General features: G+C 33.1%; 1 protein-coding gene across 1 annotated transcript in view; it reads left to right on the top strand.

Moving 5' to 3' along the window:
- The window catches only part of LOC129219429 (ankyrin repeat domain-containing protein 53-like), a 29,313-nt gene extending 7,560 nt beyond the window's left edge, over window positions 1–21,753 (top strand). Inside the window, exons 2-4 of the mRNA XM_054853828.1 lie at window positions 7,095–7,157; window positions 15,361–15,440; window positions 20,718–21,753. Of these exons, the coding sequence (XP_054709803.1) occupies window positions 7,149–7,157; window positions 15,361–15,440; window positions 20,718–21,591 (963 nt within the window). The 5' untranslated portion in view covers window positions 7,095–7,148 and the 3' untranslated portion in view covers window positions 21,592–21,753. The remainder of the gene's footprint in view (window positions 1–7,094; window positions 7,158–15,360; window positions 15,441–20,717) is intronic.
- The last annotated feature ends 403 nt before the right edge of the window (window positions 21,754–22,156 follow it).

Raw genomic sequence — 22,156 nt, 5'->3', positions numbered from 1 at the left:
AGTAAGACCCCTGTTGAGAAAAGGTGTGTTGAATGAACGTAACACAGTTGATTAAGATCAATTTTGGCAAATTTGCCAAAACTATAAGCGTAAAAAGAAATTAGAAACACTAAATGACTGTGTCTATGTAAAGTTGGCTAATGAAGAACCATTATCAACATTCAACCCATATAAATCTTGATGGATTTGTTTCATGTAAGTTTCACAAATGACTAATCACCGGCTTTTGTAGCTGAACTATCAATTCCTACTAAGTCATCATAGTTGTATTGTATTTCACTAATACAAATATTTCATCAAAGTTGCTTTTGATTTTCAAATCCTCACTATTAGGGGGGGAGACTACTTACCCCATAGTGTGGGGACGTCTTATAGCAAAATTTTATAAGTGGGGCCCCTCCTCTAAAAGTTTTTAATAATATTTTACTCAAAAATTCTGACTGCAGTATGCACTTTAAGTTAAACTGTACATGAATGTTTAATGATAATAAAAAATAAATGCTGACCAGGAAACACTTCTTTGAAAAATACTGCTTAAATTCGCAAAAAATATTGCTCAGATTTTTTTTTTTTTTTTTTTTTTTTGACTATGTTCTCTGACCTAGAAAAAAATTCCACTTAACCCAAATATATGCAAAACTAATCACTATGATGAACCATGACATGATCAATGTAAAAAAGTATAAAAACCATATGGATATTTCAGTTTTTGGGGGGTGACCCACTTACCCCAGTGTCCCACTTACCCCAATTAACCCTACTTTTGAATTTACTTAGTAAATTTTGTTTCAGTATATGTAACCTATAATTTACATATTTATAACTGTAATCATTGTTATGTATTTACATTTAAGAGCAATAGTTTACATCCAATATGAACAATTTACGTCCGACACCGAAAATTTACGTCCAAACACCAAGCTAAAAATATTTTTTAAATAATTTTATTCTTTATAATATCATTTGAAAACTGAAATATGCTTCAATCATAAGTGTACTTTAGAATTATGCTGTTTTTAAAATTAAAATGTAAGCCAATTCACAGACTTTTAATAATTTTTAAGTGAACCATCAATTTTACTATTTGTGTGTTTACGTCCGACACCAACTCTTTAAATTTTTTTAATTTATACTTTATGGTTCTATTTTGAAAAACTAACATGATTTTTTATTCAGTGGGATGTAGTAAGTATCTTGTAAATAAATTTGATCATTTTGGAACAGTTTATATTTGGTAAATAGAATTAAAATTGAGAAATTTTTCTTCATTTTTTACGCATGACACCATGGAATTGCCCGATGAATCAATTGCCCGTTAGTGACTGTAGGAGCAGGAGCCCCCGTTCTTCCTCTACATTTACCTATACAACTTAAAAAGCTAGTGCATTGTAGAAACACCATTCACAGATGTATTTATCCCCTAGTAATAATACAGTGATTTATACTTTCCAGTTAGTGCTTAAGGGTTAAAATGAGATAGCGATTCCATACACTTTTCTTCAGCGATTTTATACCTCCACGTACAACTAGCCCCTCAGACTTTACTTAAAAGACATATATTTTGTTATGCTTTTGTAGAAAAAAGTTTATAGAAGCGCATAAGTACTCAACCCTGTGAGTGACTCCATTTTCCAAGAACCTCGAATCATTCCCCCTCTAGTTATTTTCGAATGATTTCTGGGAAAATATTGGTTTGGGGCTTGCAATTCTCGGCTCGGATTTCGGACGGATTTCTTTTCTCGTCAGCAGTGAAGATGGTTTCGGGGAATGAGGGAAACGTTCTTGGATGAATCCGGAAGTGGGAGCTTATGCACGCGTTTTCTTCTACTTTTCACAATCAATGTAGCGCAGTATAAAATTCAGAAATTTAAAACAAACAATGAAAAAAAAAAATTTGAATTTTGACATCTTGAATTCAAATTATGTTTTTCGCAATCACGAGTGTGTGTATGTAGGCGTGTGTGTTTGTGTGTGGGGGGTATGCGTGTTTGTGTGTAGAGGGCAGACTTAGATAAAATGAAAAGCTTTCTGCGAACACAAATCCTAACTGGAAAATTTTCTGCAAATAACTATTTTGCCTTACTCACGCTTTTATGCAAAAATATAAAAAGGGGGGGGGAGGGAACTTTATTTTTATTTATTTATTTATTTATTTTAAAATAGCATATAGTTTATGCTTACTTTTCACTAACTGAAGAAAACTGCTTAAACTATTATTTTTTGCTCAATATCAATCACATGATCAATATTATTACTTTCATTTTAGTGAAAAAGTTCATGTAGATCTGATAAAACATGAGCTACCTGCTTTTTACTTGAAAATTTTATGAAGATATTTGGTTTTGTACACAAATCAACAAAACTACTTATTTGTTTGAAATTAAGTATTTCTGCAAAAATAAATACTGTATTTTCTGCATGTTATCTGTTAAAAAAGTTTTAAATTAGTGCTCCCCCCCCCCCCTCTTTCTACGCCAACGCATTTGAACTCAATTTACAGCGGGAGTGATCGTTCCGTAGTCTGTAAAGTTGTTTATTTTATGTACTTGAATTTTCCCCTTACACGATCCAGGCTGTGTAAAATAAAAAACTATACAGTCATAGTAGGAGCGGTCTCGACTTGATTTGCAACTGTTGACTCCTTTGTCTTTTAAGTAATTAGTGTACTATAATCGCGATTTCAAAAATAAATAATTATTTTTTAGATTAATTTTGCATAAGATTTAGAAAAAACAGAAATAAAATGTGAGGTTTTTAAAAAAAAAAATCTTTTTTTTTTATTTAAATTAACGTTAGTAGTGAAAAATAAATTTCTGCAGAGCCAAAAATTTTCTGCGAACGCCGTTCGCGCGTTCGTCTATATTATGCAAGACTGGTAGAGGGCATGTGTGTTTGTGTTTGTGTGCTGGCATAAGTGTGTGGGTAGTTGTGTGTATGAATGTGTGTGTGGGGGATATGTGTATGTGTGTGTGTAAGCATGAATGTGTGGGTAGTTGTGTGTATGTTTTTGTGTGTGTATGTGTAGGTGTCTGTATGTATGCATGAATGTGTGAGTAGTTGTTTGTATGTGTGTGTGTATGTTTTTGTGTGTGTGTAGGTGTCTGTATGTATGCATGAATGTGCAAGTAGTTGTATGTATGTGTGTATGTTTTTGTGTGTGTGTAGGTGTCTGTATGTGTGTGTGTGCGTGAAGTTGTGTATGTATGCGCGTGTGTGTAGGACATGGATGCAACCTGGAGACAGCTTTCGCTATAGGAGAAGTATCGTGAGGAGCCGGTCGACGGTGATGCTGCAGAGGGTGGCGGTGGGAAAATAAAATCATAGGATATCAAAACAAAGGCTAATTACTATATTTAAAAAAAAAAAACCTAGAAAAAACCGCGATGTAGTGAAGTCGCGAAAGTCGAAGCGCGAAGTAGCGAAGGACGACTGTACAATGAAATAGGTTTTTTCTGTACATTGGTGGAGCAGCTTGGGGCAGTGTCTCTACATGCCCCACCACTATGTGTCAAAACCTGCCTTACTTAAGATTGTTATTATATATCAACTTTTAAAAGTTATACTTAGCCGCACAATACGTTTTTTAACCTTAAAATTATTATGAAAGGACATGTTTTAATTCCCACATGCTATGATTGAAATTATTTCATTTCCTATTTAAAATAATGAAACTACCTATTAATATAACTCTGAACCTTTCAAAACAGAGAAAATTAGATCCGTTTTTTCCTGTTCACATGTGAGAAATTCCAAAGTACACTGAACAGTAAATCCGGCTGTCATTGATGATGTCCTAAGAGAATTAATTTCTGTTTACGAAATTAAAGCTGAAATTTATGGTGTCCCAAGGTGCCCCACCTTCCCTTAATAATACCAGGGGCCAATCCAGGATTTTTTTCTCGCTACCTATTTTTGTGAAAGTATTGCATCATTCTATTTTTGTGAAAGTTTTTTTTATCGGCATTGTTTTTGTGAAATTTTAGACGCATCCTAATTTTTGTGAAAGAAGTAGTGGAACAAGTGAAATTTTAGTTCGAAAAGTGTAAATGTCATCTAGTATTATCTTTAACAGGTTTCGTTTTTTTTGGGTAGGGGGGAGCTAAAAACCTAAGGAGTACAAAAAATACCATCATAATTTCAGCTTAATGGTCTATGTACGGTGTACAATATAGGAAATTATGAGAAAAACGGTTCTTTAAAACAGATGTTTAAAGATTGCGATAATATTGCATAAATACACTAGGTGAAAAACAGCTAAAAATTAGTTAAAATACTACAAAAAGATTTCTATTTAAGCGTTTGTTCATATAAACCTGCTTATAATTTTATTTTATGAATATATTTTGTTTTAAACAGAGAAACAAATTTTATGTTTTAAAATGCGAATTTTTGTGAAATTTTTGATGCTTTCGTGAAGCTACTGATTTTACTACTTGATTTTTGTGAAAGTACCGATTTCAAAACAAGATTTTTGTGAAGGTACCGTAAAACGGTAGTAAAATCAGCCTGTAGTGGACCCTGAATATGTATTTTTTTTTTTTTTAACAGACATGTGATCCAAACAAAATAAAAAATACTGAAATTGCTTAGCTGTGTGAACTAACATAACACTGTTAGTATATTTTACTACAACTGAAACTCCCATGTATTTTTGTATCTATATAGCAGACTATTTTAATTGAATGCATGAAATTAACTGGAACATGTTGAATTTAACTTCCAATACCCCTGCTTTTTTTTTTGCATACGATATTTTGCTTTCTCAAAAACTACTGAATTCAGTAAAAATACTGAAAAATCACACTGTAAAAAAGTAACAGAATTAATTCGGAATGTAATCGTCTTTTTTTATCTGTTTTTTTCCCTCCTAAAATAAAAATGTTTTTTTGAGCAAACGATAGGAAATAATGAAACAACAAAGAAGTTATTCAGTAAGTTATCGCCCTATAGTCAGGGCTAAGGCAGAAATACTTGAAATACACCGCCAGCTCAGTTAATTCCAGCCGAGGACTACAGCTTCGTACTAGCGGTGTATTTCATGTATTTCTGCCTTAGCCCTGGCTATAGGGCGGTAACTTACTGAATATACCAGCCTTGCCTTCAATCTTTGAGTTGAACTGAACCATTGCTTCGGTCACTTGTCTGGTCAGTGCTAATTCTATATTAGCTACCAGTTTGTTTGGCACTCTTGGCTTCCTTAAGAGGTTTTCCACCTCCAGCTCAGTCACTTCCTAAGCCGGGCTGATGAGTGCTTATAAGCACAAAACTGTAGTCCTTGGCTGGAATTGACTGAGCTGGGGGGTGTATTTCAAGAACTAAGAAGTTAGTTATTTTTTTTCTGAAAATAAAGATGCTGTCTTACATGAAACATACCAACATTCTAGACAAATCTTGGTTAGTATTTATCCCCTCATTTTCCATCTTTATATTTTCTCTTATAGGTCTAACTCATGTCTATAATATTTTTCAGTAATTCATCTGCTTTGCCATTGTAAGGAAATGTTTGAAAACTTTAAAGAATGAAAGAGAACATGTTTTATGAAACTATAGGGCCATGAAAAAATAATAACCATGCTCAATTAATTGGTACAGTGTAGTTCAACTTTACCGATTTTACCCCAAAACATGGGGTTAAAATAGGTATATTTCTTTAAACAAAAATTACAGTAAAAAGCAAAAACAAACTATGTTACATTAAGACCTAAGATACACATTGTATAGAATATAAAATAAATTTTGATTATATTTTATTATGTTTCTGCTATTAATCATTGAAAATAAAAATGCTGATGTTTATACCCGTTTTACGCCGTGTGACCCTATACATATGATTGGATCATACATTTTATGACATGATCTTTAAATTATTGATTTTTGATTCAACAAAACATTAATTATAATTAAATATCATTTCATTGTTTAAAGAAATGTGTGCATACTTTATTATTATTTACAAAATGATGGTTGAAGTAATGTTATTTTTTAATTTATTTTTTTCTATTTTGACTAAATATACATATGTATAAAAATTAGCAATGTTTTTCATGTGTTGATGATTTTCTTCTTTAGCATAGTACTTCTAGATAACTTTTTAATTTTTATAAGGAATAAAAACCTTGGATTAAATGACTATAATGAAAAAAAATAATTTAAATTAAAAGTGCTTCTAAACAAGTCTCTTCCCACAGGCTACCCCCTAATATTTTGAAAATTTCATTTCTAGTTAACGTAATGTATTTTTACTAACAATAACATGAAAATTAGCTCAAAGAAACTGGATGAAATTTGGAAATTATTTTGAAAAAAATAGGAAAGTGGAAGGGGAAATCTTTCAGAAATAAACTACGTATTAACTATTTCTAAATTCATACATTATGACCTAAGCGTTTTTTTTTTAAATGAGAGACTATTTTGTAATCTATTTAAACTATTTTTTCATGTGGTAACTACTTTGGAGAGTATTTTTTATCTTACAGGCTACTAAAGCAGCTGTTTTTAGGGGCAGAACTCAGTGGCAGCCCTGTAATGATGATTTGAATGAGTTTGTACTCTAACTGATGATAAGATGTTGTGAGATAATGAGGGAATATCCTCTTGGTGAGGAAGATATCTATTTTGGGAATAAATACTTAAAATTTCTTCAAAGACAAAACTGTAACAGCAAGAACTAATGATTACCTAATTCAACCAAAATAATTTTAAAGAATCAACTACCTCTTCTTTGTTTGGCTAACTTATGTATGAAAATTGATAAACAGCAATGAATAATAAAGTAATAGTATTTCTTATTAAAATTAAAATGATATTAGATCATTTTATTTCTTAATTATTTCCATTTTTATCATGATTTAAAAGTAATTTTACATTTCTTAGAAAAGTTCGTTGAAGTAATGTGTAATCTGCAAAACGTCTGATCCCAAGTATTGCAGATTAGAAGGAGTTGACTATACCAATATTTACATTTTTTTTTTTAAGTAAGAGGTTTGAAACATTTGATTGGTGAGGAATTGATTTTTGAAATATTTGCAACAATGATAATGTCTATATTGTGAAAATTTGTTTAAATTTATAGTTTCTTTGAATTTTTGTTGCAGATTTGAAAAGAACTCAGATTAAAAAAGAACTGCAGAAAATCAATTAAAGAAAAGATGAGCTCTGTAAGTTGGACTACTTTTGAAGAAATTGTTTTGTTTTTCTAAAAAACTTAAATCTATGAAGACCAAATGTTTTGAATGCTTTTTTAAAATAACACTTTAGAACTAAATTTTTAGAGCAGAATTATTTTTGTTTTACAGTGAAATGTGTTTAAAAAATTCTTATTAAGTTTTCCATGCAACTGCTAAATCTGTAAGTTTCGAATGACTCGCTAAAATGGCAACAGGGGTGGACCATGACCCCCCCCCCTAAACCGTCAACAATAGTATCCCTCCACATTGTGTTCAAACATTCATGAATAAAATGTAAACAATTTCAGTAGTCTTTTTAATTCATTAATTATTTTTTAAAGTAAATATTTGAAATACTAGACTTCTTTTCATTGCTTATGAAACTAATTTGTAACTTTTGTGCCCCATTAGGTGCCTAACTGCAGGCCCAATTGGTGCTTTTTATTGACATCTAAGCAGTTTCAGAAATTTTCCATACCGTAAACCTCAGGTTCGTTCATGGGGGGGGGGGGGGCAGCTTGAACCACCCTAAAATGGTAGTCTGTATCCACCCCTAAATGTCTCTTGCATGTAATCAATTTCAATGTGTCCAATACTTCCTTTTGGTTACTTATAGGGTGTTCCGTTTTAACCTGCAAAGACCTTTATTTTCGCAACCATTAGTCCTAGATGTATACAGTCGGATCCCGCTACAACGCGATCCGACTTACACGAAATGGCTATAACGCGAGTTTTTCATGAGTAATGATTTTTTTTCACTGCTGAGGCAAATTACTCGCTTGCAACATGAATTTTTTTTTGGAAAGGAGCGGCGGAGCATTAGAATGGGCTTCGCTGACACTAAATACAGTCGGATCCCGCTACAACGCGATCCGACTTACACGAAATGGCTATAACGCGAGTTTTTCATGAGTAATGAATTTTTTTAGTGCGGACACAAATGACTCGCTTGCAACATGAAATTTTTCGGAAAAGAGTGGCGTAGAGTTAGAATGAGCTTCGTTGACATTAAATATTGGTCTTGTGAATGGACTTTCATCCCTTTAGCATCACTGAAAGTGGAAGTTCACCCACTGTATTAGACTAAACAACATTTTGCTTTAGTTTATACAAATAACTGCTCCGATTATTAACTTTTTTTTTTTTCATTTTACATATGAACGTTGATAAAATACATTCTGATAACATTCTGATCGTGCTGTATAAACCTTCTTCATTTTTTAAATTATAAATATATTTACTATATCTGTACTGTTAAGTGCTATAATAATGATGTAGTGTACATACTGTAAGTACCATTCTGCTTTATTTTAAGTTTCTCTCCCCCATTAATCATTGATTTTGTGCGAAATTACAGAATTTGTCAAATTAAAACGCTTTTTCTAAAATACAGAAAAAGTCGGTTCTTTGTAAAAGATACAGCAGTATATAGTTAATAAATGGTTTGAAACAATATGAGGGGTGTTTACAAACGTCTGAAACAATGGGGTATGCTTATAAAAAATTACTAAACATACTTCGTTCCACAACGCGAAATTCCGACTTACGTGAGGTGTCTTGGAACACATCCCTAGCGCAAGTCGGGACTCGACTGTATTGGTTTCGTGAATGGACTTTCATCCTTTTAGCATCATTGACAGCGGAAGTTCACACACTGTATTAGTCTAAACAATGCTTTGCTTTATAGTTTATACAAATTAATGCTCCGATTCTTAACATTTTTTTTCCTTCTTATGAACATTGATAAAACAAAATGGTTCACAAACGAGGACTTTCATCTAAAGTTTTCAAAAGAGGAAAGAAAAACAGAAAGTTTCTGATAATGCAAGAAAAGGTGAAGATTTTCGATGCTTGAACAATTATAAAGTGCCTCGAAGGTAACACGACAATTAGGTATGAGTTTACCTTCGATACGTACGATCGAAGGTCAAGAAAAGGAAATTCGCAAAAGTTCAGAACTTAGTTTTAATAATGAAACTCGCAGAGTAGTGTCTGAGCAAAATGCAAACATCATGAAAATGAAAGCCAAGCCGAAAATAGTGGTGTTCCCACACTGCATAAACTTCATATTTTTTAAAATTATAATTAAAATTACGATATCTACTGTTCAGTGCTATTATAAGGCAGTAATGTTCTTTCTGTAAGTACCCTACTGTTTAAGTGCAACGTATCTTATTGATCATTGATTTTGTGATTCATAACAGTAATCATGTTAAATAGTAACGCTTTTTCCAAAATGCAGTAAAAAGTCAGTTTTTTATAAAACATACGGTAAACATAGCTAAGAAATGGTTTGAAACAATTTGGGGGGTGTTAACACATGTCTGAAATAATTGGGTATGCTTATAAAAAAATTTCTAAACATGCATTGTTCCACAACGCGAAATTCCGACTTACGCGGAGGGTCTTGGAATGAATCCCTCGCGTAAGTTGGGATCTGACTGTACTTCCAATTGCAAAAATGTTCAAAATCAGATGCAGAGTTAAGATATTGCAAGTTTGAAGTAAGAATAAAAATAGTCAAAAAATATGAAATTTAACTTTTTATAGGGGCCCCAGGTCCCCTAACTTATGTTTAGGGAAATAATCTCCATTGAAAAATAATTCCAACACAAAAAGTTTGAAATTAGTAAGACCAATATTTACCGAGATATGAAACGCAGCGTTTTGTGACTTACACCACTTTTCACTTGCTGTCAATAATACCTTTTGAGGGAAAAGATAGTTGTTAACAAGTGGTGGAAATTATATGTGTGCATAGAGTGTGGGTTTTCAAATTCTTTGAGGTTTTGTCGTGTGTTTTTGTGTATATCGCGGCATAGCATTTGCATAAATTTTTGAATAGCAATGAAAAACATAAATACCTTGTTTTTCTCACTTTGACGATCTGTCATTCTTCTGAAAGGGCAATAAGTTCCAATCTCATCTTTTGTATGGTCCTTAAAAACTTTAAATTGGAATATCTCCCTGAGTTTTGGTCTCACAAATGTCAAGTTTTTGTGTTATCTAAATATTAGTTAGGGGACCTAGGGCCCATATAAAAAGTTAAATTTTATATTTTTCAACTCATTTTTAGTTTTGCTTCAAACTGTCAATGTCTTAACTCTGCATCTGATTTTGAACATTTTTGCAACTGGAGGTATACACCTAGGACTAAGGGATTTTACCCTTCATTTCAAAGCTTATCGTGCAGGCTAATGATGAAAAATAGAACCACGCTCTAAATTTTTTTTTTCTGTCCAAAAAAAAACCCCATTTTAATGCATCAGACTGAGGTTTTCGGTTAAATTTATGAGTTTAGCGTGAGCTGCGATCGACGAGCTGAATAGCTTGATCGGTAGAGCATTCGACTGGTAACCAGAAGAACGAGCGTTCGGGCCCAGCCCGGAAACGAAAAATTAGAAAAATGTCACGCATTACATTAACACTTAAAATACAATAAAAAACACAAGGGAGGCAATAAAATAAATGAGACGGGAATGCTCCTTGCTGTTGCGAAATCTTGATGCAGCCTGCAGATGAATTCACTCTTATTGGAGTTTTTTTTTTTTTTCAAGCTTTTTTTGGCTCCGCTCAGAAAACTAAAGCATAATGTTTGCATTTATAAAAGTATTAAAGTATTAGGTTTAAGGTTTCAGACTTCAAGGGAATATTTTTTTGTGCAGAGTTTTTTTTTTTTTTTTTTTTTTTGCATACTGAAATGCAGATTCTTCTAATGACAGATTTTGACCATTTGTGAAAATAAAAAAATTACTCCCCAAATTGAAATTACGCTTTTCATTTAGTTAACCTATGAATATTTATGAAAATGCGAAGGAAAGCATAAAAATTACTATCAACTTCATGAGTAAAATATCAGTTTTTTCTTCTGCTTTCGGCAAAAAGTAAATAGCCAGTCACATTTTGACTACATTCAAAAAGCTACGTTTAAAAAATGTAAATAGTTCAACTTCTTTTGTATATTAACCGTTCAGTTAAATGATGAACAAGTGCTGCCATCTAAGCTATAACGGCTCAAGCAGCTTGCTATGTCAAATTGTATAAATTTTAAAAAATTAAAATTCTTATTTTCAGTATCTTATCTTCTATATTATTTTTCTAGACTTTTTCTGTCGGTGTCCAAGAACTTTCTTATTTGCTAGGGTCTAAAAATTAATTTTTTAGTCCAAAAACCCCCGGTTTTTTTACTTTTTGTATTATATATTAGTTCAATGAATAGCACTCAATAGCTTAGGTCAGGAATTTGCTCGGTAGGATCGAGCGTTACGTATGAACGGGAAGGTGGCAAAATATCGTATCTGGGACGGAAATTTTAGTTTCAATGTTGTTTTTGTTTTATCAGTTTATTGTTTGATGTAGCCTGTAGTTCTTATGCAGATTCTTTGAATTTTCAGAAATTTCAGACCTCAAGGGAATCCTTTTTGTGCAGAAAAATGTTTCTTTGTGTGCTGAAATGTAGATTTTTCTAATAGCAGTGTTCGATCTTTTATAAATAAAAAATTCCTGCCCCAAGTTGAAATTACGTGTTTCATTCAGTAAACCTTTAACTATTTATTAGAATATGAATTAATTACTATAATAATTAACTTAATTAAAATTATTATCACATTCATAAGTAAGATGTCATTTTCTTCCTCTCTGCTTTCGGCGAAAATTAAACAAACAATTGCATTTTGTCAACGTTTGAAAAATTACACTTAAAAAATGGACTCGGTTCAACTGATCTTGATTTTATTTTTTAACTCCTTGATTAAGAGAAAAGCATGTGCTGATATCCAAGCCCTAACGGTCAAAGTAGCCTGCTATGGGAAATTATATAAATTTTAAAAAATAGAAACTCTTCTTTTCAATCTTGTTTGCTATTTCTCTAGCCTGTTTTTTTTCTGTCGCTGCGCAAGATCTACCTTTTTTCCTAATCCAATTTCCATGTTTAATGAATATTTTTTAAGCATTTCATGCTGTTTAATCACAAAACATAGACCTATTGGTTTTTTTTTTTTTTTTTGCATGTTTTTGTCAAAATACTGGGCGGTCATTCCAAGCTCGTCAGCTTGCGAGATCGAGATTCTCGCACACGTGATCGGTTGTGATGTAGAAATGTCGCAAAGTAGTATTCTAATCTACTCGAACCTAGCCGCAAGCTAAGTTCGAGTAGATTAGAATACTAGTTTGTGGCATTTCTACATCACAACCAATCACGTGAGCGAGAATCTTGATCTCACAAGCTGACGAGCTTGGAATGACCGCCCTGTTTTTGCTGTTTTTTCATTGCTTTAAGGAATAGCATGCAAAAACGAAAACATTTTTGCTCGGTTGGTTAAGGTGTCGTGTTTATAATCAGAATGGCGTCAGTTTGAATCCGTGCCAATAAATATCGTTTTAATGTTTTCTTTTGTTTTGTTTTGTTTCGTTTTCATCAGAGGCTCACATAGGCACAATTGTATTTGCCACAACTCGTTTTTTCACATGAACAATTACTGCTTTTTCACGAATAAAAACTTTTAATGATATTTATGTTTGCATTGACGATACGTCCAACCAAAAAGTGAGAAATGGTCACATTATCACTACCGGCATTGTATTTACAGGGGTTTTGTTAGTGATGTCTTCAAATTACGTGGCTTCTTTTGTGCCAACATCCATTTACCTTTTTTTTATTCTTCTTTATAATGTCCTTTCTTTGAAATTTTTAAAGAGTGGAATGCCACAGGAAACGATTTAAAACACGGTGTGGAGTTCCGCACGAATCCCCTAGTATATATCTATTTGTAAAAAAATAATGGACAACATCTGAGACATGACAACAAAGCCAACTATTTTATTTAGGTTATTTGAGGTGGAATGATCTGTATACTAGTGACATTCAGTGATTTCGATTTGACCCACTTTAGCTTTGAATGTTGTAAATTTTTAAAACAAAATGTTACATTTGTAATTGAGTCTTTCAGAGCTAAGGGGTTACAGTACCTCAAAAATGATGAAACGATCAAAAAATTTTTTATTGCTTATTTCAAAACTAAAAACTATTCTAAACACGGGGGAAAAGTTTCATTGCTTTAGATCAAATATTTAAAAAGTTATGAGTGGTTTTAGATCATGCTTGCTATGTGTTCTTACGCAAAAGAAAAACTTTAAATTGCTTTTTCTCGATGATGGTTTTTTTGTGTTTTCATGTCATTAGAATCCCTAAGGATTTTTTACTATTAAAGATACAGCTTTAAAGTAATACTTTTTGCAATTGGGATAACATATTTGACAAAAATGTGCATTGGATAAGCATTTTTTAAATTGCTCAAATTTTTAGAGCATGTTAAACCTTAAAAACAGAATTTAAAAAAAAAAAAAACTTTGATTTTCTTACATAATTAATCACAGAAAATTTTCTAATAAACTCATAAGCAAATGAATGCACAGATTTTTAGAGATGATTATAGTGATAGTTTAGCAAAAAACTTTTTTAAATTAGTGCAAAAATAAAAAAGCCTTAAAAATTTTAAAAAATTGAAATTTGTCTCAATTTTTTGAATTTTTAAAAAAAATATGCAATATTTTTCAATTTTGAAAATAAATTATTAATTACGAAATAAGTATGCATGTTATGGGTTCAAAGAAATATAAAATTTACTTAAATTTAAAAAAAATGTTCAAAAGGTACTGTGACCACTTAAGCGAATCAAGTTGAAATGGACTTGATATTTTTTGGCTCTGAATGCCTGGTACTTAATCGGATTAAAATTTATAGGAATATCTTGTAACTTAAAAAAATAATAAATCTTACTAATATTCCTTCCTTGTCATTCGCCCTTTTTTTTCTATGGTTAAAAAATCAATAAAAAATATACCTTATAATAAGTATAAAATAAACTAAGTGGTGCAACAAACTGTGGGGGCCAATGCCTACTGTGCCCATCTCAATCTTGGGTGGAAGGCAGATGTTCTGTTTGTGTGGTCAATGGGACACAGAACCCACAGGGTTTAGTTTCCAAGCATGCTTAGTACTCTTTTGATAGACCCACGGAAAGAATGAAAGGCTGAGTCCACCATGCCCAACTCGGTAGTAGAACCCAGGTTGACCTAGACAATAGCTCCCCCATTTCTGTGAAAGTGCAAATCACTTCTATTGAGCCACTAGACTTTATGAGTATACAGTACAACTTTGGTATCTCAAATCTCTCAGGATGGGAAAAAAATTCGAGATATAGAGTTTTTGAGTTATCAAGGTTTTAAAAAAATTACACTAGAAACTCTCACAATTATACTCACGTATGCTAGATGCATTTATATATGTACTATGAGACCACTTTGCATTACGATTAATAAAGTAGTCTTCAATATTTTACTAGATTTGAAATTTTATAATTGTTGAAAGTGCACAGGAAGAGATTTTGAAATGAACAAAAATTTCAACTTGGTTTTTCACCTAAAAATTGAAAAATTCTTATCTTCAACTAGTAGCTCCACACATTCAAAAACTTTTCAGCAGCCATTTTGTAGGAGTTAAAAAAGCAGATTGATGAAAATGAGGAACGTATTTTCCGTTTTCACTTGAAAACTGACTGGCGAAAAATCAACCCCCTTTCCTCAAAATGGACAACATGTTCGAGAGAAATGCACAAAGATTCTAAACTCTGGGAAAACACAGCACCCCTTTCATACCAACACTACCCTATTATCTTGCTTCAATCCCCTAATCACAAAGTTTCCAAGAAGAGAGATGAAAACTGGTCCCTAGAACTGGTTTTACTACAAAAATTGCCAAAGAAAAACGATAACTGAAACTTACTTCTGTGCAAAAATTTCGACATATCAAGGGTTTCAAAAAATAAGTTTCGAGATAACTATGGAAAAAAAATAGGGGTTTTTATAGAAAATGCAGGGGAAAAATATTTTTTCAAGACATCAAGGGTTTTGAGATAAGGAGATATGAGATATCAAGATTCGACTGTACATTGTGTGAAATTTAGCATAAAAAATTCTCTGGTGTCTCTATTGCTAAAAAGACATATTTTGAGAATGTTAAAAAAAGTATTTTATATAAATATCTATAAAAACAAGCACGTTTATGAAATAACATAGCACTGCTCATTCATCTTTTCCTCATAAACTTTTGCAGGAAAAGGATAACTATCTTTGTGACTAGGGTTTCTTTTATTAATGAGTTCCAGTTGTTTAACCAAATAACCTTATGTTCCAGAAAAGAGGCAATGGATCTAATGGAAGAAAGAAGAGTGCACCTGCCAAGCGCCCTGCTAAAGATTTGGAAGAACCCCCGAGGTATGATTTCATTCAATGAACCATTCTGCTTGGGGCTGGGGACAATTGATCCCTTTTTTGTTGCAGCTTATCATTTTTATTTGAATCAATGGAACTAAACATTTTTAGGCTATATATTTAGAAGTCTTCTACCCATAAAAATGATATACAGTTTTTTAAATTTATTTTTATAACGAGATACTTTTAAGAAAATTAAGTAACAGGACTCCTTCATACAAGGATACTTAATCCTGGGGGGAAAGGGAAAGTGTCTTTACAATTCAAATATTTATTATTGGGACCAATCAGTTATTTATTCACAAAAAGTCAAAATTGTTTGTACCAAATTAAGAAATGAAACAAGACAAAAACAATTAAGACTAATATTTAACCAGCAAAATCAATTTTATAATAAAAAATAACTAACCTTTTTGAAGCATTTCATGCTTTATCATCAGTATTTATCAAGCATTTAGTGCAGCAAACTATAAAATCAATATTTAAAAAAATTTCAAACATTAACATATTACTAACAGGCAAAATTAGTGTTTGAACATTATAAACTATAAAAATATTTCAAAACTGACACCAGGGTACCCTGCCAATTTGGCGATTTTTTTTTTTTAAAATCTGTTTCAATTTGGCCACTGTTGGTGATATTTAGAGTGTAAACTATTTAATCACAATAAAATTGCCAGTAATGGGGGAAATGACATTAAATGGGAGTAAAAGGAAGTCATGTGATGCACACATCAGCTCATTGTAAAAGGAAGTATTGTATTTGCAAAAAAATATTCACTCAAAAATCGCCCTTAATTTCCCTTTTACTGACCCTGAATGAATATTGAGTTTTTTTTCGACTCGACCACACGTGGATAAGTGCCTAAGAACATATAGACACGCGAAAAATCCATTGTGACGACTCCCGAGTTAATTACAACGAGTTTTCTCGTGACGTCTGTGCCTATGTATGTTGCATAACTCAAGAACGGTATGTCCTAGAAAATTGAAATTGTACGTCGACTCCTAGTGGGGTCTAGTTGTGCACCTCCCCTTTTGGTTGAATTCGGGTGTTTCTAAAGGGGTCTTTTGCCCCTTTTTTGGGGGAAATCTTTGTTAATTTTGATGTAAACTCAAGTAGTGTCATAATTTTGCAGACATTTGGTGATGTATCACCTGTATTTTGGTCGAAACCTTGGCGACAAATTTGGTGATCAAGTGGTGTTATAATTTGGCGGACACTTGGCGATATATCGCCAGTCTTTTGGGCGCCATTTTGTCGCCAACTTAGCGACAAATTTGGCGATTTAATTTTTTTTTTTTTTTTTAAATCTGGTTTCAATTTGGCCATTGTTGGTTATATTTAGAGAGTGAACTATTGAATCACATTAAAAATGCCAATAATGGGGAAATGACATTAAATTGGAGTAAAAGGAAGTCATGTGATGCACACATCAGCTCGTTTTACTTCCTTTTACAAAAAAAGGAAGAGTCGTATTCGCGAAAAAAATTTCACTCTAAAATCGGCCTTAATTTTCATTTTGCTCACCCCGGAATGAATGTTGATTTTTTTTCTCAACTCGACCACATGTGGATAAGTGCCCAAGAAGGTATAGACACCCGAAATCCATTTTGACCATCCCCGAGGTAATTTCAACGAGTTTTCAAGTGACGTCCGTATGTTTGTATATGCATTTGTGCGGATGTATGTCGCATAACTCAAGAACGGTATGTCCTTGAAAGTTGAAATTTGGTATGTAGACTCCTAGTGGGGTCTAGTTGTGCACCTCAATTTTTGGTTGCATTCGAATGTTCCAAAGGGGGTTTTTTACACCTTTTTTGGGGGAAATCATTGTTAATTTCAATGGGAACTCAAGTGTATTATAATTTGCCAAACACTTGGCGGTATATCGCCAAACTTTTGGTCGCCAACTTGGCGACATTTTTTTTCTAATCTGGTTTTATTTTGGCCACTATTGGCAATATTTAGAGTTGACCATTGAGTCACATTAAATTCTCCAATATTGGGAAAATTAATCTCGATAAACGTTTTTTTGCTACGCTTCGCAACAAACTTGGAGTAAAAATATTTAAAGTGCTTCTTTGCTTAATACAAGGGACTACTATCATTAAATTGACATAAAAGGAAGTCATGTGATCCACAAATCAGTTCATTTAATTATTAATTTAAGGTTATAATTATTGAAATAAAAAAACATGCTTTTGGGCAAAGCGGGTATAGGATTTAATCATGTGTTTATTTATAATTTTTTGAAACATGTGCTGACTTAGATTTTCTATTTCAATTGGATAAGTATAACTTTAAAAAGTTATTTTTTATGATGGCAATTAATTAGTCTATTAATTAACTCAGTTATTTCTTTATGTTTTATAAACAAACTAGCTGTACCTGACGCGCGTTGCTACGCCAACAAAGAAATACATCATTATACTGATTTTCATGACAATTGGTTGAACAGGGTAGAAGTTGCTACTCTGCAGTGCCACCTGGTGGCGAGTGGCTTCAATGAGCATATTATGCACCTTCTCCGTGGAAAAATACATATATATATAGCCATTTTCATAATAATCGGTCCAGGTATCAAGTGAAGCCTCAAATTTTGTACTCACGCAGTTTGCAAGATCGATCCATCGCTAAAAATATCAAAAAGAAAAAGTTTTAAATCCCCCTGTTGCATGAAAAGCCATAAAACAATAAAGAAAGAATTTATTTGTTCAAACTCAAGAAAAATGGCAACAGCTAACTTCTTATCAATTAGATCTTTCGCGCGAATTAATTTCTGCAGCCGATCATTTATTCGTATTTATCCAATGGATTGTGACTTAAATTGGAATAAAAAAGGAACTATCGATCGGATTTTTTTCGAACTGGTCTATAAACATTCCCAGTACCAAAAATAACAAACGATGAAAGTTTCAGCCAAATCTGCCGGGTAGTTTTTGAGTTCATGGATGACATACAGACAAACATTCATTTTTTATATATAGATGTACTGACTTTAAATATGATAAGTATAACCTTATATATATATATATAGATTTTATGATAGCAGGTAGGATAGTCAACTAATTTAATCATTTATAACTTCATATTTGATTGGAAAATGTACCAAATCACAATTAGTTAAGCTTACCCACTTTGGGCCCCCTTGTGGCAAAGTGGGTTTTTCAAATGTTTAATGTTTAATAATAAATAAATATTGGATTTGAAATAATACAAAAATCACTTTTTATTTTAAAGTTCAAGGACCCTGCTAGGAAATAAAACCGAGATTGTTGCGATATAAATTCAAAAACTGCAACTTTGGAGCATTCTTCGAAAACCTACCCGCTTTGGACCACCATCCCATATAGTGAAATCGATTAGTTCAGAAAGGACATAGGTCCCTTTTTTTGCAAAATTGAGTTAGCTGTGGTTTTACCATATTTTTTTGTAGAGAAATCGACTGGTGTGGAAGGGGAAAAAATCCTTGTACAACAAAACACTTTATTTAGGGCCACAATTTTTGTTTGCTGCAGATTACGGTGGTTCAAAAATACCTGTTAAAAAAAGTTTCTTCTAGGTACCAGGACACCCCTCAATATTTTTAGACTTGTGGATAGCAATATACTGGATGAATTTTAGCTACCTATTTCAACTGAAAGAGGGTGCTCAATCATTCCCCCCCCCCCCGCCAAACTTCGTCAGTATGGGGACGGGGGTTTCAAAAATACATAGAAATGAAAAAACAACGCTACATATTATACTATACACGAGCATTATGCATATACATTGCAGTAAAATAATTATTTACAAAAAAACAGCTGCGGAAATGTTTCTAAATTTGTGATATTTTCTATGCTATGGCTAATGTTAAATGGAGGGGTCATTGAGCAACGTCTTAAAATTTGAGTAAGAACTAAAACTTTTACAGCATAATACTATTAGTAAGGCTAAAAAAATTAGGAGGTGTCCTAGACTCTAGCTTAAAAAGTTTTTTTTGAACCACCCTATTGCAGATAGGGCATAAGTACCGGACTTATGATGTCTCTGTTCTCAACGCGAATGAAGGAGTAGTAAGACGCAATGCAAAATGGCATGATTATAGAAAAACTTGATTTTTTGGCGTAATGAAGTAAAACAAATAACACCTGTACTCCAGAGTTATTACGGTTCAGTGCGTTGCATCGGCTCTGAGGTCACACACTATACACACATAGTACATCTGGTATCAAGTCTCCAGGTTAATGGACGAAAAAGAAATTTGCTATCCATTTCACAAAATCTGAAATTTGGTGTAATTAGTATCCTATCGTGGTCTTTCTCTTAACGGACCTTATCCCTCTATAGTTTCTTAGAGTTCTGAATGAAGAGCTTTAGCAAGCCCCTTACGCCAATTCCGAGAAACTCCCGTTCAATTTGGTGATCGTTGGCCCTGGATGTTAGTTTTTTGCAGTATTTGCGATAACTAAAATCCGGTCGTCGAAGCTAAATTCTAATATTTTTGCTGTTACTACTATTGTTTGACTGTGAGTCTGCCACTCCAAGTACATTTTCATTTCCCAATTCAAAAATTATCAATATTGCTAAACAATTGAAATATTTTGCATTTGTTCCTGGAGGGCATTCGGCAATGTTTTCAATCATTTTTTGAATTAGAAATGTCAATTTTTAAAATTCATCATTAGTTTTAATGAATTCCATTCATTACTCTGACTGAATTATACCGATGACAGCAAAAAAATTCAGTTTGTATTTTCTGCTGTCATCGGTAAATGTATGTATGTATTTTTATTTGTGCGCACTCCTTAATACCAGAGCTATTGCGTTATACAGGTTTTTGCGTTATATAGGTCATTTCACAAATTTTGAAACTAATATTCAGAATATGTCTATATATTAGCACTTCAGAATGAGTTTTGTCTACAATGAGTATTAAAGCACCAATATTACAATTAGTTATTCACAAATAAATATGTTTCACAATCAAAAGAAAGTGCATTATCCTGCACTTCTGCTAGCTTCATGGTTTGCATAACAGCTGCATTTGCTAGAGCCATCTGGTATTTTCTATTTACTGTAAGTATTTAATTTTCATTTAAAAGCTTTGGATTAAGATGGAATGATGAAAAACTGTTTCAAAATTTATTTTCTAGCAATTTTTATGTTAGCAAAGCAAAACAGAGGGATTTTTTAAACTTCAAAACCTATTGTTTACCTCTGAAAAGTTGTGCGGTTTTTAGAGAATTGCGTTATATAGGTCTTCTACTGTAACACTGAAATCCTTTCTTTTCCAGGAGGGATCTGCCGGTATATGGAGAGTTCTATACATATCAGAATATGTATAGAACTGACATGCAAGGGCGGCATGCCTTGCATAGAGCAGCAAAAAGAGGAGATGAAGAAAGAGTGAAAGAGCTTCTTGGTCAAGGCTTCAATCCCATTCTCTACGACATCCACGGGTATACGCCACTCCTCATCGCGCTCAATGACTGCTGCGAGGAAGCAGCACAGGTCCTGATAGAAGAAGATTGTGGCATCAATCTTCCAGATAAAACTGGAAAGTATCCTCTGCATGTTGCTGCTAATTCCGACTTGGAAGAGTGTGTAAAGCTGCTACTGTTTATGGGTGCTAATCCGCATGTTCCTGATGGGACTGGAATTTACCCTCTAGAGGAAGCTTTGAGCCAGTTAAATCACTCGCGATTTGTAAATGTAACGAAGATGATCCTTCGAATGTGCGCTTTAAAAGATATCGCACTGGACTGGAAAGAGATGGACGTCATGAGATATAAGAGAGACTTTTGCAACTCTATACTTGCAGAGTGTCGCTCTGAGATCCAACGCATGAAGGAAGCCAAAATAAAGGGATCGAGCATCAGCTTTTTTGATATTGCGACAGAAGACGTAGCAATTGTGGCACGTTATGTGCAAAATAAAAAAATCCTTAAGGTTCTGGATGGCTCATTCGAAACTTTCCCGAATTATTCGGACTTGATCACGTATAAAGTCAAGAGAGCCAAGGAGAGGAGGGCCCTCACTGATCAGTGGATCGAGTGCTTCACCTGTAAGACCCGTCGGTTTCCCAAACCATGTACCGATATTATCTCACTTCATCTGAGTGACAGGGATATGCGCAGCTTTATTACTGGTGTTGAGTTCTCTCATTAAGACATCAGTTCCATCACTTGATATAATCGAAAGATGAAGGGTCGCTACTGATATGTGTCATTTTTTACTTGTTGTTCTTCATGATAAAAATTTAATCTAAGCATTCCTATATTGGGCTTCCTTATACATCGCTATCAATGCATGTAATAAAAAGTTGATTTAAACGTTCATATGTTCTGTTTCTTTGTAAATTACTATCAGTAAGAAGCAAACCAGGACTGCGTAGTCGGACTGATTTTGAGGTAATGGTGTCGGACTCTAGAGGTTATAAATTCCGAGAGTCAAATTTTTGCAACTGTGCCAGTGCTGCGGAGCTGGAGTCTGATTGGTTTTGGGGTACAGTAGCCGAAATCGGCTATTTTCCTTCGACTCCGCAGCCTTGACTCAAACGCACTATAAATGTAATGAATGTTTGAAAAATATTTTCCTCCCTTTATTTTTGGGACTATATTTTGGGAAAGGTATATAAGGACTTTTCTTTTTAGCTTGGACTCTGGTTCAACATTCACAAAAAAAATGAAGTTAAATATAACTGAAATAAAAATACCTTAAAAGGTAGTTTTAT

This window comes from Uloborus diversus, chromosome 3, assembly GCF_026930045.1.
Source record: "Uloborus diversus isolate 005 chromosome 3, Udiv.v.3.1, whole genome shotgun sequence".
In the NCBI taxonomy this organism is placed as follows: Eukaryota; Metazoa; Arthropoda; class Arachnida; order Araneae; family Uloboridae; genus Uloborus; species Uloborus diversus.
The sequence above is the reverse complement of the archived record's forward strand: the minus strand, read 5'-3'. Positions and strand labels throughout refer to the sequence as shown.